The 16,845-nt window shown below is 42.2% G+C and overlaps 1 protein-coding gene and 1 non-coding gene across 3 annotated transcripts in view; one reads left to right on the forward strand and one right to left on the reverse strand.

Annotated features, from left to right (window-relative positions):
- The window catches only part of deptor (DEP domain containing MTOR-interacting protein), a 43,787-nt gene extending 30,467 nt beyond the window's left edge, over positions 1–13,320 (reverse strand). The window contains exons 1-4 of one of the 2 annotated variants that reach the window (XM_050046507.1): positions 12,950–13,320; positions 12,633–12,722; positions 7,791–7,969; positions 7,158–7,281 (exon numbers count right to left, since the gene is read on the reverse strand). In XM_050046507.1, coding sequence (XP_049902464.1) covers positions 7,158–7,281; positions 7,791–7,969; positions 12,633–12,722; positions 12,950–12,963 — 407 coding nt within the window. In that variant the 5' untranslated portion in view covers positions 12,964–13,320. Of the gene's footprint in view, positions 1–7,157; positions 7,282–7,790; positions 7,970–12,632; positions 12,726–12,949 lie in introns of both variants that reach the window. The other variant, XM_050046506.1, reaches the window with a different exon arrangement.
- A 2,900-nt stretch (positions 13,321–16,220) lies between these two features.
- Positions 16,221–16,293, forward strand: trnar-acg (transfer RNA arginine (anticodon ACG)). Its single transcript has one exon. It is a non-coding gene; the product is annotated as a tRNA-Arg (tRNA).
- The last annotated feature ends 552 nt before the right edge of the window (positions 16,294–16,845 follow it).

Raw genomic sequence — 16,845 nt, forward strand, 5'->3', positions numbered from 1 at the left:
ACCCAGGACCACTCAAGTCCTTCACTCATGTAAAGTCAACACACGACAGAACAGGTAACTTTGTTTATGTGTCCAAATTTGATAGATTAGTAGCTTTTGTGGGACAACAGCCCACAATAACATCCAACATCATAATACAACTGTTGAAAGACCTGGACATAATGTTCCATGAGACGTGGCTGTGCACACAATGCCATTTAATCTCTTTAAACATGTTAAGTCAACAGATCATGTTATGTTAGCTCAGGGGGACTGACTCAACGTACTGTACTCAGTAAACCACTGTGATTTCAAGAACAGCATCTTGGGTATTACATAGATTATTATGCAAGCCGTGAGACTGTATATACAGTATGTAAATGGATCATGATAACTTAAAGTGGGACAAGGTGAGCTGCCGTGACCTGGTTATGCACTCAGCGTAGGTGTTCAGTCAGCGTACCTAACTCAGCTGGAGTGGTGCCCACTGAGACGTATTTGTGAGACCACCAGGCTTTTACCTGCTCTCAGATTTGGTCTTGCATGAAGGTGGGGCACTGAAGACTCTCAAGGGACATGTAAAATCAAAAATACGGCTTTAAGGGTCATTTGAAGGACACGTGAGAGCAGTGAGCACGTCGGAATGTCACGGGTAGTGAAATGTTTTAGGGGGAAAAAGTCCCAAATTAAAAGAAACTAATAAACAATGGATAAAAACATCAGACCTAGAATAATCTGACCTGGAGGGTGATATGAAGGAAGATAAATGTTTTTTTCTTACCTTTAATTATTTAACCCTTAAAGTAATTTCTTCTAAGTGGAGCTGAAGTGGAAGAAATTAAGTTGTAAAAGCCTTCTTCTAATTTTATTCAAATTTTTTGCATTTACTTAACAACAGAGGCCCCAAGCTCAGTATTATAGAGCATTACTACTTCATAAAACAAAGTCTGTGCTTACAATAATACTTTCTATTAGCACCACTTTTCTAAATAAGAGAGGAGATGCTACAAGTTTACATCATAGTAATGTGGGGGGTTTTCTAGTTTAGGTTGATTTGCTTGTGGGTTTGGTCTCAATATCTTATAAAAGTATCTAGTGTAAATGTTGAAAATACAAAAAAAATAATATTTCACCTCATTGAGAACCATCATTTAGAAAATAGGGCCAAAGTTGTTGCTGTTTCCTACATGACCAATGTCTCAGAAAGTTTACATACGCAATTAACGCAACATTTTCCCACTCCATGATCCCATTTCAGCTGCACCGTGGCCACTTGACATCTAAATGACTCTGAACTGTGTGTATTTCTGTTACACAAACAGGCTATCAAACATCTGCTGTAAACCTTTAATGACTTACAACTTTCTCATGTCAAAGCTGTTTTATTTGTACAGCTCTTAATCTCTGTTACAGCCTCCTAAGGCCACAGCGACCTCATGGAATGACAAATAAATGATAACGTTACTTTCTGTACTTATCAGCACTTTCAGTACAGATTAGCACAACTTTAAAATCATCCAGCCCAGTTAAAACATGAAATGTTCAAATGCTTTTATGGTAAAACTTTCTTTGTTAGTAACTCTCTATGTTGGACTTGATTTAATAAATAAAGACATTCCAGCGGTTATCAGTGAGTCATGTGGAAACATTAGGATCTACTCTCAAGCAGAGACAGCAGCTGATGTTGTTGGCCAGCCATTATCAATTTTAACTTCGCCGTTCAGTTGCGCGGACATCTTTTTACTTTATATCTGTGGTGCACATGACAATCCAGCACCAGCATGTTGATAAATGAAAGGTTGTGTTGCTCTGTCTTGATTTAGCAGCTTGTATCTTGTATGCATGTGACAGAAAAGGGCATGTGATGGATGTCTGGAATGCAGAAAATGGTCACCAACAGTTTAAGTGTATGCAATTTGTAGTTAATGGACTAAAACATGCAAAACGGTCCTTTAAGGACTGTGGTGCCCCGGCAGACAGTCAGTTAGGTGGAGTCTAAACTGAGGTGTTTTGTAGCCTTGAACAGACACATGGAACTTATAAGCAACAGAAACAGTGAAGGAGACAGTAGTCAAGTCTTTTTCACTGTCTCACACACACACCAAGGTTGATGCAGCAAAAGCTGATGCTCAGACAGAAAAGAAGTGTGTGCACATCATAAGAGATAAGTACCTGCAAAGATTGTACTTCTTTCATTCTCAAAGTATTGAGAATAAAGCTCAAATCTCAAATCACATTCAATTTCAAATTCAACAGAAATTGACTTAAAAGGTGGACTTTTCATCAAGGTTGGTGGTTTGATAGCTACACTCACATGATAAATCTGGGTATGAAAGAAAGTGAAACAGCCAAGCTCAAACCTTCCTATTGCTCATACTGCAGTACCCTTCAGCAATGCACATAAACCACACCTCTGGTACTACTGGACCATCTACTGCAGGTGTGAATGTGTTAGTGTGAAGCAGGCCGCTCATGCTCAGTGAATCTACCCCTGATAAATACAGAATAGATAGAAGTGTTTTGATTCATTTACTAAAAAGGTCCGTTTTTCCATCTAATAGTTCAATATGAGTATGACTAAAAGATAAATAATAAAGACATTCAACCACAATCTACAGTACACAAACACACATACACAAACAGTCAAAATGTTGAACAATGCATGAAAAGGCCTGTCAAACACTGTCCTCCCTGACTCACCCTGTCGCCTGGGAAATGCTATCAAAACAAGTGTTTGAAATGTTTTTCCTGTGGTTTGTTTACCGCAGTGTGTGTGTGTGTGTGTATGTGTGTGTGTGTGTGGGTGTGTGTGTGTGTGTGTGTGTGTGCTGATTTGACATTTGACAGCACCAGAGATCAATGTGAGTGTGAATAGGGCTGTTTATTTTTCCAATGGAAACAGTAGATGTGAATCTGGCTGCAGGGAGGGGTACTTGATGTAACACACTGTATGTTTACCATGTTCATCATTTTAGTTTAGCCTGTTAGCATGGCAACATTTGCCAATTAGCACTACACAGTACGTGAATTCTTTTGCAAGTATTTAGTCACAAAGAGGCTGAACAAATACAAATTTGGACCTGATGATGGTATTGGAGAAAAAATCAGGGGATCACTTACTATCAGTTCATCCTGAGGGAGACATGAGACATTGGTGTGCACCAAATTTCATGGTAATCCATCTTACAATTGTTGAGATATTTCAGTCTGGACCAAAGTGGATCACTGACCTACATTGCCGTCCCTCAGGAAACTCCCCTGGCTAAAAAGAGCCTTTAGGTTTGCACCAACGTAAATTCAGGCCAGAAAAATCATCGCCTTTGGTGAATTTCACAGATGAGTCAAGAAAATTAGTATTTCTATAATCAATAAAACTAAATAAATAAGGAAACTAGAGGAGCAAAGCAGTTTATTGTTATGATCTGCTGTATGAAAATGCTGAGGCTGGCATCTGATGACGCCAAATTTATGTATAAAACAATGGCTTACATTGGGATGTACAGCTTATAATTTTCTGCCATGGCTTATTGTTTGTGGTTATTGGCCCTGGGGTATCCATAAACCCAGAGAAACATCGAATTTGTTTTAGAAATACTTAAATGTAGATGAATCTTCGCAAACCTCTGACCGAAGCATATATTTCCACTCAGGCACACGAGAGGAGGAGACGGCTGGTTTCTTTTATGTTGCTACTTGTGCTATAAGTGTAATGATGAAGCAACTCTAGTTTGCAAGCAAGCAACCACCAGACCAAGCTCGAGCAGTGTGTGCGTGTGTGTGTGTGTGTGTGTGTGTGTGTGTGTGTGTGTGTGTGTGTCCTGGGCTGCACCATGGTGATTACATAAACACATAGCTTTGAGAGCTGAGACGACAGATGTCTCCCCTTGGACTATTTCTTCCTCTTATGCAACTGCTGTGTGTGTGCATATGTGTGTGTGCGTGCGTGTGTGTGTTTTCTCAGAAACAAACATGAAAAATAGGTCTCTGTTTACAAGAGTGGAAGTGTGTATGTGTCAAGAGAGGCACAGAAATATTGTTTACTCATGTGACAAAGAGGTGGCAGGATGCGTGGGGCAAGGAAGGGGAGTCAAGCTGTGTGTGTGTGTAGTATTGTGTGTGTGTCTGCACTTATTCGCAAATGCAGTGTGTGTGTGTGTGTGTGTGTGTGTGTGTGTGTGTATGTGAATCCAAAGCTGTAGAGATGCCACTGAGTGGAGCGGAGACACACAGAGAAAGACTTTGGGGTTACTATAGAAACAATTAGTCTCATCACTATTGGAGCAACAGCATCAAAGGTACAGAGCTGATGACAAACATAAACAGTCCCATTAGTGGTGTCCTCTGCCCTCCTCAAATGCAAATGCAATGAGTCATCATTTAGTCAAGTTGCTTCCAATATCCTCTGATTTTCCGATCCCTGCAGGCTTTTACCGTGGTTAAAAACCAGTTACGCTCAATACCGTGCCCTCTAATCTAATGGAACCCAATTTTACCAGCAAAACAAACTTTCTAAACGTTAATGGTGGCAGCATTTCTGACGCACTCAGTAAGCATGCCGTGGGGAATGCCAGTGACTCTCACAAAAAGAAACAAAGAGGAAGGCAGGAAATATGTGCATGCCAAGTGGGTTTGAGGTCTTAAGTGATTCAACAGCATCAGACTGTGAAGTGATAGTTCACTGTTCATCATTTCAACAAGCTTCACCAGAACAATCTTTCAGGAAGTAAACCTAATGGGCTCTAGTTTCCCGGCGCAGCGCAGGTGGCGCAGGGTGGCGAACCCCGCGCAGAGCTAGTTTCGAGCAGCGCAACCCGAGGCGCGCTCAGTTTGGTAGTTTGGCAGACCGAGGTGCGCTGAGATGGGTGTGGCGGCGCAGCAGGGGGAGGTGTCGACAGATCCAGCTTGGCGCAGTGACAGTTTCGTGCCAAAAGGCTTCGCCGAAGGTGCGCTAAAAGCTCGCCAGCTGAAACCAGGTCTACTGTCAGCGCAGGGGGAGCGCAGCCGGTGTAAGCCGAAGTTTGGCTGACCGGCGGACAGTGCGCACACGTCACCAAAACCTCACAGGCAGGTTTCCAGAATGTCAGGCACATTAACGATGCAATAAATACCCAAAAAACCACTATTCAATGCAACTATCTGCAATCAGCACATAAATGTATCTCTATATCGACTGTCCCGTCACATCTGATGTCAGATCAAAGGGGATTGGCACCGTTTGGCACGTTTGGCACGCGTAATGGAAACCCAACCTGATTTGATTAACACAGCTGCAAACTAATGAGTTCACATCCCTCTCAGCCAACCACAAACAGCCACAGCATCAGATAGGGAGTATATATTCAGCATCTGTCATCTTAGAAAAGTCAAAAGAAAAGAAACAGAGTGAGACTGCAAGAGAGAAAGAGAGAGCGCGCGCGCGCACGAGAGAAATGCAACATAAATTTACAATTGTGGTGACCTCCTCCCAGGCTACCTTTGCATCATCAGCCCGTGGAGGTCTGCTTGCAGTTCCGTATATTCGGACACTGTGAGCTTGGACCTCCCGGACAAAAACATAAGTTTCCTCCTGGGAGGAGTTTGGCTGTCTGACGCTGCTGCTCTCTTCTGCCATGGCGAATTGAGTAAACTCTCATTACACCTTCGCGCAGTGCATTTAAGGGCGAGGAGAGGGGCTCATTTGATTGGTATGATGTGTGTAACACCCACTCCACGCCTTCTCTCCTCCCTCTTTCCGACTTGCGCAGGTAGGAGGGACAGAGGTGGGATAGAGGAGTAGCTGCGCCAGGCGCACGGTGTGCCAAACTTACAAAATCCGCCTGGCCACACCCAGTTGGCGAAGCGCAGGTGTGCTGCGCCCCCGCTGCGCCCCCGCTGCGCCCGGTCTGCGAAACTAGAGCCCAATATCTTAAAAACAAGTCAGTATTTATATCGGTGCGTCACAGTTAAATAGCTAGTAGCAGTAACTATCTTGGCTCTGGAAGCAAAATCCGCCTTAGCAAAGCCCTGGGAACACTGCAGTTACGTCCAAAATCTGGGCGGTGTGCTGCCGGGGTCGGACGGCCTGAGAGCCAAGTGGTGTGCCAGACAGATTTACGGAGTGGAAGATTTAGTAGTTGGAGAATAAAGCTACAAACATAGGACTTTTTGGCTCGTTGTCAGGGGTTGGCAAGCTAACCACTATCGTAACCATGCGTCTTTTACTTCGAACGTGCAGCTGAATGCTACCTGTAAGCTGCGCTGTGTCGTCTTGAAGTTTCATACATTCATTTTCTGTAACCGCTTATCCTGTCCGGAGTCGCTGGAGCCTATCCCAGCTGACACTGGGCAAGAGGCTGAGTACACCCTGAGTATGTCACCAGACTATCGCAGGGGTGACACATAGAGACAGACATCAATTTTACACTCACATTCATACCTACGTCCAATTTAGAGTCACTGATGAATCTAACCTGCATGTCTTTGGATGGTGGGAGGAAGCCGGAGTACCCGGAGAAAACCCACACTGACATGGGGAGCACATGCAAACTCCGCACCCCGAGGTTCGAACTCCCCCACCCCAGGTTCAAACCAGGAACCCTCTTGCTGTGAGGCAACAACGCTAACCACTACACCACCATGCCACCTTCATATTTTTCTCAAGACCTGCACAAGTAGGAGAGGATGGAGAGAATAAAGGGGAGAATTGCTGCACCCAAGTCTTATGAAGGTCTGGAAAACCCTGCTGTCTATTCTGGCATCACCTTGGCTAAAATGTTGGTGACATTGTTTTGTAAACAAACACTTATGAAAACAAAACCGGTAATATCGAGGTCAGCAAAATGATCAAGGTCATGTCCATACGTTATATGGTAAGTCAATAACAATATTATCGTGACAGGCCTACACATAACCCTGTTTCCAATCTCAATGCTAAGCTAAGCTAACCAGCTGCTGCTGCAAATTTAAATTTAGCACAAAGATATGAATGGTGTCCATCCTCACATCTAATTCTCGACAAGAAAACTGATATAAAATATTCTTATAAAGCTAAAAGCTATAAAAGTGAAAGAGAAAATCAATGAAAATGATAAGAGATGCTCAAAAGGCCATTTCCCTTACTCCCACTTGTAGCTCCACTACCAAGAACACAACAGTGTGGTTGTGTTCGCGTTTCATGGCGTGTTTGTGTGTGTTCATACTTCTCATAGATCCTCTGCCCCCTCATGAAGACTTTGGCTTCACTGTCCAACGGAAACGTGCCGTCGTCTTTGCGGAAGCGGTAAAACAGCTTCAGGTCTTTGAACTCCCGGTGCTCGTCACACACTGAAAACATACACATGCATGGAGGATTTAGTTTTAAGGATACAACCAGTAAATGTGGGTTTAAGTAATGATGGTAGAAAATAGTACAAGTGTCACATAATGGGATCATGGGAAGTCTGATTATGTTTGTATAAAGCAGTCCGAAAAATCTAAGCATCATTAAATCATTAATCTGCAGCTGGGATGAGTTAATGCTGAATTGGCTCTGTTAAACTTCAACTGATGAAAAAGAGGCAGCCTGCTCTCTCTGTCTCTGTTTTCAGTGACTGGTTAAATGTGAAACAGGTAGTGAGACGCTACGTTGGAGCCAAATTGGCTGGGAGAGTCAAAGAATCATCTATTAAGAGGCACGGATTGTTCCCAGAAAATGTCAAGAAAGAAAGAAAGAAAGAGAGAGAGAGAGACAGGGAGAGACCCTTAACATTATGGAGAATGGAAACCACAGTTAAAGTGCATACAGTCCAAGACCAACCCCACACACTGTGCACACACACACAGCTCAGCCGTACCGTGGTGAATGATGCTCTGGTCCAATAGTTTCTGCATGATCTTAATGGCTGTGTCTCGGTCCGAGGCCTCCTTGTGTTCGATCAGCCAATCGATGAGCTCCTTGGCCACAAAGCAGTTTGGATAAGTTCGCAGATGGTGCCGCCGATCCTTGATCACCTTACCCTCATGGAGCCGCAGCCTAGAGGGCAGCAAACAAGCCGCAGAGGAGAAAAAAAAATGTAATATGACGCTAAACTTCTGGTTTATTAGCAAAAGACTGTGACAGAGAGAGTAATGACAAATGTTTAATGTGACAGTGCTTTAGTTATCTATATGAGCTGTATATTATAAATACATCTATTAAATAAAAATATATTTTAGTGATAGAAAACATGATTTATTTAAAGAACAAACAGAAGATTCATACAAGGTCAAATCTATGATTATAAAATTAGAGCAAATCAGTCCTCTGGCCTCAAGGGGAATGCATGGTGTTCTGCAGGGATTTATAATGTGACTATATTACATGATGACATGACATGCTTCTATAGATGACCTAAATGCTGGTTTCACATCATCAATGTGACCTCCTCCTGACCCTGATTATTGTGGAACAGCCCACCACAGCGTTAGCCAAGCTTCCTGCAGCTAGCCAGTTCCACTCCGCGCTGAGTCTGTGTGCAGCTGGCTAGCATCACTCCGGATTAGCAGTGACAGCCCTGGTCCAAGCCTGCCCAATAAAACCCACACACACTGTTCTGGGCAAACAACCTCAGCTAAACAAGTTACAGATTTCACTGCCAACCCAGTGGAGCACCATCCTCTCCTCTTCCTCTGTTCAGCTTCTGATCTACCCATAAATCTTCTCACTTGGAACCACAAGACAAATCACCAGTCTTGCTGCTTCCTTAAAGGAGGCTCAGGTGCCAGACTACATGTTGTAGTAGGTGTTAGAGTTGGGTGATTGGACGAACATATTGGGCATCAGCAATTGGCTGTGTAAAATGTGGGTTGTTTGACTAAGTAAGACTGTTTTGGTAAGTTTTGAGTTTCTGTCAATTTGAATAAAGTGTTTTACAATGAGTTAACTAGGCAATTAATTTAGTCTTAGCTTGGGAAAAGAAAGAAACTTGAATATGGTTGTATTTTTCTGTTGAGGAAAACAGGTGTGAGACTTGAGTTTGGTTTGTTCATTTAATAAACCCAAAGAGCTAAGAGCTTGTGAAACATGGTAAACTTGAACACACACACACACCTGTACGAATATATCGGCAAAAACCTGTTGCTGAGCTGTCATATCGCCCAGACTGAGTGGGAATTCTTGCTGTGTTGTTTTAACATGTTTTCACACAACAATATCTTACAAAAATGCACAAACAGCATTTCATATGATGTCTAACAAATTAGCACCCAACAAGTTACCGCCCCTATCGGCCAGATTAGGTATTAGAAAAGAATCATGGTTAGCACATCATGTCACATACTTAACTTAAAAGAAGAAGACTTTAATAATCCCCACGAGGAAATTCAATTTCTTTTTACTCATTTGTCATATACACACAGGCTCGAAATACACACACATGCACAAACCAGACCTATACATGCATTAAATGGAGAGATGCCAGCTGAGGGGGCTGCCTTGGACAGATGCCCCAAGCACCGGGGGTTCGGTGCCTTACTCAAGGGCATCTCAGCAGTGTCCAGGAGGCGAACTGGCACCTCACCAGCTGCCATTCCATGCTCCATGCTTTTTCTGGATGGGGACTTGAGCTGGCAACCCTCCGGTTTCCAACCCAGGTCCCTATGGGCCCCCATAAAGATATATAGGTCAGGTTTAGGAAAGTAAACGAATGCAGGCCAGGTTTAGGAAAGTTAAGATACATAGTTGCCTAGGGTCAGACCTTTGAAACTGCCCACTTCACTGAGTTTTAGTTGACTGATTCCAGTTGACAATACTGTCTGATATCAAGCAAGGTATGTAGGTTAGGTTTAGGAAAGTAAAGTTACGTAGGTTAGGTTTGGGAAAGTAAAGTTACATAGGTTAGGTTTAGGAAAGTAAAGTTACGTAGGTCAGGTTTAGGAAAGTAAAGATCAAAGGTTAGGTTTAGGAAAGTAAAGATACATAGGTTAGGTGTAGGAGAGTAAAGTTACATCGGTTAGGTTTAGGAAAGTAAAGATACATAGGTTAGGTTTAGTAAAGTAAAGTTACATAGGTTAGGTTTAGGAAAGTAAAATTAGGTAGGTCAGGGTTAGGAAAGTGAAGTTACATAGGTTAGGTTTAGGAAAAAGATCACGTTTAGCGTTGTCACTTTATGAACTTAACGTAAAGTAATGTACTTAACAACATGACAATGTGGTGATGTGCCTTAAAATAGTTCACTTGGTTTCACACGGGACACAAACACTGCTGTCTTGGGGTAAAGTCCTGTGTTTCTTGACCCATCCACCAAATTTCCTTTGGCGGATTTCCGCTCTTTTTACTACTTCCCTCTGTACTCCCGTCAGCATATCCGTCACTTGATCACAGCCTTCAAGATTATGTGGGTTATATTGTATTGTGGTTCATTACTTTTCGTGGGTATACATACAAACAGTGTATGAGAACAGCCTGGTTGATTTCTCTCTGCACTAGCATATCTTAAAGTTGTGATGGCTCAAACAATGACAAGCGAGAGCACTTCTGAATGAGTCTCTAGCCTCCAGCATGACTATAATGACTCTGAGTCCCAGGCTGCAAACATTCACGAAGCCTCCCTCTTTGTCACAGTCTGCCATGCTGCAACAAACCTTCTATTCACAACTATGAACTAGTCACAAGCCTTACTACAGCAGCTGCATGTGTCTGTGTGTCACGGTATCCATCTTTCCGTCTGCTTTTCAGCCCTGTGCCTGAAACGGATCTGCTCTAAGATACGTCAGTTGACATGATGGGACACAAACATGTGATAAGATATTCGGAAAGAGCCAGTGTGCTGTTATCAGTACCAGGAACTAAGTCCCTCCATGCTCCGTGAGCTTGAGATAAAGGTGGTCAAACAAAAGGATTGGATTAGATACACTCCTTGCTTTTGTACCAGCTGTGTTTCATATCATGTCTAATTTTAGTCTCATGGATTCAAGGTAAAGGAAGGTCGAGGTAAAACACTGAGGGAGAGCATCAATCATTAAACTGTCCAGTGTGTTAATACTGCAAACTGCTGACCTAAGCAGGCATGTTCACCATGTTACATTGTTGGAATTTTTAATTAGTAAACACTACGTACAACTGAAGCTGATGGTAGTATCATTGTTTAGCAGGTATTTTGTCATAAATCAAAGCATTGGACTAATAAATCTTTTGACTTGATGATGGTGCTAGGAATATTCAAGGCTCACTAGAGTTATTATAATTGATCAGGAGGAGGACATTAATTTTCTACCAAATTTCATTTCAATCCATCCAATACTTATTGACACATTTCACTCAAAACCAAAAATGTCAACCTCAACCTGAAAAGTTGATCACCAAAGTCAATAGCATTTATCCTCTGGGGACCACGAATGTCTTAACAAAATGTCTTAATAATTGTTAAGATATTTTAGTTTGGACCAAATGAGGCATGACACTGCCATCCTAAAAAGCTCTCAGCCTGCTATGTATGTCCAATATTCAGAAAGAAAGAGACTTAGAGACAGGGCACGAGCCTTGAATGTCACAACTCCGAGCCCTTTACCCCAGAACAGCAACGTCTCAGAGGCAAGGGGCTCCGGGACAGTCACCCTGACCAACCCATCGTTCACTGACACCAGTCACATTGCCAGCTGGCAGCCTCAGTATACAGCTGTGCCAGGGACACTCACGCACGCACACACACACACACACACACACACACACACACACTCAGTATACAGTGACAAACAGGGAAAACACACACTGGTGTTAAGCAAGACAACACTTAAGAGTATGTCCAGACACATATCTCTTGATGTGATGATGACTAATGTTGCTTTTTATGGTTCTTCAGAACACAACAATTACAGCGTGTACTTCTTCAGAAACAGCAGATGCTCCAACTCAGTCTTTCCCACTCCGCTATAAAACACAATTCAGTGGCGTATTCTCCTCATAGTTCAGTGGGGGGCTGAAATTCCTGGCATTGGTGCCATGCTTTACCTACTGAGCCTCTATTCATTGCTGGGAGCGTGTGCTAACCAACGCCACTGGGGGTTTGGGGGCCTTTCTTTACATACGATAGGTCAAAGGGTGCAGCGTGCCAACACCGCTGCCAGGGTTACCGGTACAATTCCCTGATAGGATGAATGAGCAGGGCATGATAATGATTAGTAGGTTGATCACTCCCTGTGCAGCTCAAAGGGCAGTGTATTACTGGAGCAACAATAATGACTCATGTCATTCAGTATCCTGCATCCTGCATAATGTACAGATTACAATGCCTCAGGCTGAAATGTGTTACAGTATAGAGGTGAGGAGGAGCAGTGTGCACGGGGAGGGTCGAGCATGTGTGGATGCCTTTGTTTGGCTGTGCATGCTGCAGTGAGACTGAAAATGCCTGTAGTCGCAGTTTGCAATGAGGGAGACCTACATGCATGATCACCTTGCTGTCAAACATGCTTAGAACAGCAACCTTATTTAGTGTGTCATGTCCTTGTTTATACTGATCTGGGTTACAAACAACATGCATGATTGGGCATGAAAACTAACTAAATGATTACTTAATTTTTACTGGATTTACTAAGTCATAGCTGCAAATGTGGTGGTCAGTTTGCAGATGTTGAAGATAAAAATGACAGCTTCCCTCAATGTGTGACCTGCAAGCACACCCAGGGTCAGCAGGACTCCTGACCGGGACTGACAGACCTACCTCAGCTGTTCTCCGGTGACAAGCACCTCGGCCAGCCGCTCCAGCTCTGCAGCCTTCTTCTGCATGGTGTTCCCGATGCCGTCCATCTCTCTGCTGAACACAAGAGGCACAGACCCAGTGTGTTTTTGTTGCCAGATATCCACACAAAAAATCACTAGTCTTGCATTTTTGTAAAATGCTGTGCAGCACAGAGCAGCTGTGTAGCTGACAAACACAGAAAGAGGAACGAATGGGTTGAAATACAAAGGCATGCGAGCATCCACGCGGTGATGACTTCAGAGAATAAACAAAGCACTGACACCTCGGTTTTTGCTTACCCTTCAAGCACCATTGAGAATGGAAAGAGAAGTCTGTCAGTTATTCCTTTGGTGTGTGAGGAGGGAAATTATCCCATCCCAGGAAGCATGCAACAATGCAGGCAGTCACAAGCTTCAGCCCAGCCCTCAGTGTGCCAGCATCAGTCCACTTTTAATTCCTCGATAACCTCCAACACCTCCTGCACACACACATTGATGCATGCATGCATGCCGCGTCCCCTTTATGAATCCCTCTGTTTATCTGCTGCTGTTTGATGCAAAGCTTGTGGAAACAGCCGTGATTTCTCTAAGCGCTGGTTTGTTTGCCACCGACACTGACACACACACACACCACACGGGATGAACGCACGTTTTTCTCCACGGTGCAGCCAGTGCCCATCCACAAAGCCCCCGCATTGGGAGGACTCTGCTGTCGTCACTGGGGGAGTTAACCGGAGGGGCGGGGTTGTAGAGGCATGTGGGTGCGCTCGATTCAGACACCGCATGGTCCTGGGGAGAATTACAGGGGTGGGATGTGTGGATGCACTTTTAGTTTGTACACCTCTGTACTTCACATGCGTTTTTATTATGTACAACACAGACCTTGCAGTGTAAGAGCAAAACACCCACACACACACACACACATGTCATCAGCGTGTCTCCTTCCCACTCACCTCTCCATTCATTGTGCTCAATACAATCTTACACACCTTCAGTCTACCTACTGACAACAGCTGTAAACAGGATCACAAGCAAGCACTAAAGCAATAAAAATACAGCCTACAAAAGAAAAAAGAAAAACAGATTCAGCATGCAATGTGCAACATCCTGTACATAAATTCAATATAACAAAACAATGCGAGCCACACTTTCAGCAAATTAAAAAATGGTGTCATTTGCATTGATTTCATGACCCAAACACACCTTTATCACCTCATAGTAACAAAAAAACATATCTTGATCATCACAAACATCTGTCTAGTAGCTAAAAGCAAAAAAACAACAACAACAACAACAAAGAAGAAGAAGGATCCGGGTCACTGAAATACCTTGATAACGTGCAGGCAAGTTGTAGGCGTAAATAAACAAGAACACAGAAATGCCTCAGCACATGCAGGCTGCCTACATGTGCTGCTCAACTTATCAAATATGTAACTAAATGAGCTGAGAGGGACAGACCAGTGAGGACAGGCAATGTTAAAATATCATGCAGAAGGTTAACTTTTTCTCAAAATACTTTCTAAAGCTTTGTTACACAGATGAAATTCAATGTGTCACTAACACCCGATTATATAAACTGAAGAAAGGAACTGTATTAAAATCCCTTTTTCTCATTTATGTTACTTTTTTAATTGCGTAACAATCACAAAGAGGGAGATTTGGATAAAAAAGAACAAATGCAATGCATGCTTTCAATCTCTGTGACAAATGTGAATTTAAAGTGACACAGATGTTATGCACAGAAATCATATCTTAACGAAGTAACAGCTTGCAAATTGGCCTGCGATTTACAACAGTTTCTGCTGTGAACATAAAACCAACGCCTCCACCCAGGACAGATGAAGTCATCTGGCTGTTCATTGGCTACACTAATAAGTGAGTGTGAGTGTGTGTTCTGCAGAGTAATGTTTTTGTGTGTGTGAATGTTTTCATGTATAATAGTTTATAACCTTCACAAAAGGCGTAACATAACCTGCTGTATGTGTTTAAACTGAGAAGCAAGGAGCCAAAATCAAAACTGACACTGGAGAGCTTGAAAAGAAAAACATAAACCAGTCATAGATACAATGGAGCCATTGATTGTGGTGCTTAAATCACTGCACTGGCTTCCTGTATGTCAAAGGATAGACTTTAAAATCTTGTTACTTGTCTATAAAGCACTAAATGGTCTCGGGCCTAAATACATCTCTGATATACTTGTACGTTATGAAGCATCCAGACCCCTCAGATCATCTGGAACAGGTTTACTCAGTGTTCCCAGGATCAAAACCAAACAAGGTGAAGCAGCCTTTAGTTTCTATGCTCCCCGCCTGTGGAACAAACTTCCAGAATATCTGAGGTCGGCTGAAACTGTCAACTCATTTAAATCAGGGCTTAAAACATTACTATTTACTGCAGCTTACCAGTGAACTAGATATGTAACTTATTGTTAGGATAATCTGTAGCTATTGTTTTTATATTTGTCTGCTGTTGCTTTATGTTTGCTTTTTAAATGCATTTTCTGCACTGTGTTCCTTGCTTTTAGCTTTTGTTTTTAATGATCTATTGTTCCTTTAAGGTTTTATCTTAACGTATTTCTCTTGTAAAGCACATTGAATTGCCTTGTGTGTGAATGGTGCTTGCCTTGCCTTGCCTTGTGGTGCAGGCACTTAAGTGCATTATATGCATTCTCATACTCTGTTCTCACTTAACCCAGTCCATTTGGGAAATGCTGGGGTCTACGTAGGGTATCATGTCAACCCAAGTCTTCTCTTGTTCTGCATTCAAACCTTCTGCAGGAGGCTGTATAACTTCGCCCATCTTTATTTCTACAACAGTGATGGCTTACTTTGAGGTTCTTTTAATGTAATGCATCCAATCTGTGTGTCAGAGTGTATAATTACTGACAAACATGTTAGTAAAAAGCTCCCATGATCTCTTTGCAACTAGAAGTTTACAGGCTGGTTCTTCTCATACATGTCTCATTATTACTTATAATTTATTTAATCGTTTGCTAATAAAAATCCTAGATATTTTACTTAGTATTTCACTTGATTTATTTGTTGACACCATTGACTGTAAGTAAAAGTCTATGGTGGATGTCAAAGTCCGACAGCGACATCTGCTGGCTAATGGGGACATTGCAGGCAACGAGGGTTAATGATTTTATTTCGTTTAATTAATGTGAGGCGTTGTTTTTTGTGTTGTTAGATCATTAGCTTTGGGGACGCCAACCATCTCTGAATTATAACTATAAGGCAATATGTTTTGGCAGAAATATGCCTCTGAGAGTCAGAAATTTGTCTAATTGTTATTTAGCTTACTTTTCAGGCCGAGTCGTTACCACTTGGCGGATATTCGAGTCCGGCCTCGGCCTTACATGTCATCCCTTCTCTCATACCTACTATCAAATAAAGCAAATATAAACCAAAAGTCTGTTTTTAAAAAATCAATATCAGTCTACCCTTTTAAAACACCGAAGTACTGCTGCCTGCTTCTCCAACCTGGAGGCGTACCAACCACCACTTACGCCATTCAGTAAACTCCGAACTGTCCCTTTAAGAAGGCAATATGATCTGTGCTGTAATCACGCGGGCCAGTGGCGCAATGGATAACGCGTCTGACTACGGATCAGAAGATTCTAGGTTCGACTCCTGGCTGGCTCGTAAATCTTTTTCACGTTTCATCTGTGTGAGCATGACGATATGTGTTTCTTTTAAAACCAAACCATGGGCCCTAAATATAAATAAAAACGTTTTACCAACAGTGTCTTTTGAGTGTATGTTGGTGGTCTTTGTTTTGGTCTTTTAATTGGTTTTGTTAATGAATTGCATTTAGATGTTTAACACTCGAAAATAACTTCACACACTTGACAGAGATAATTTGCACCCTGCTAAATAATCACTTTCCTTCTCCCACCGCCTTTTTTAATGACAGAAAGAGAGACAAAGAAATGCCCCCTTACAAATGAAATCCTTGCTGTGGTCTATGATTAAGGTTCTTTTAAGTATTTGTTTATTAGTAGGCCTATGTGTTTATTTGTTAAGTGTTTATGTTATTTTGAATCATGATTTAATAGTTTGATACTTTGTTTTATTACCAACCCATGTATTTTAGTGTGTTTTCATTGTCTTAGCATTTTTATTTGATGCACTTATATAGTTCTGATCAATTATATTCTATCAAAAATATTTTAATCGTTTATTTATCCTACATTT

Source organism: Epinephelus moara, chromosome 6, assembly GCF_006386435.1.
Source record: "Epinephelus moara isolate mb chromosome 6, YSFRI_EMoa_1.0, whole genome shotgun sequence".
In the NCBI taxonomy this organism is placed as follows: domain Eukaryota; kingdom Metazoa; phylum Chordata; class Actinopteri; order Perciformes; family Serranidae; genus Epinephelus; species Epinephelus moara.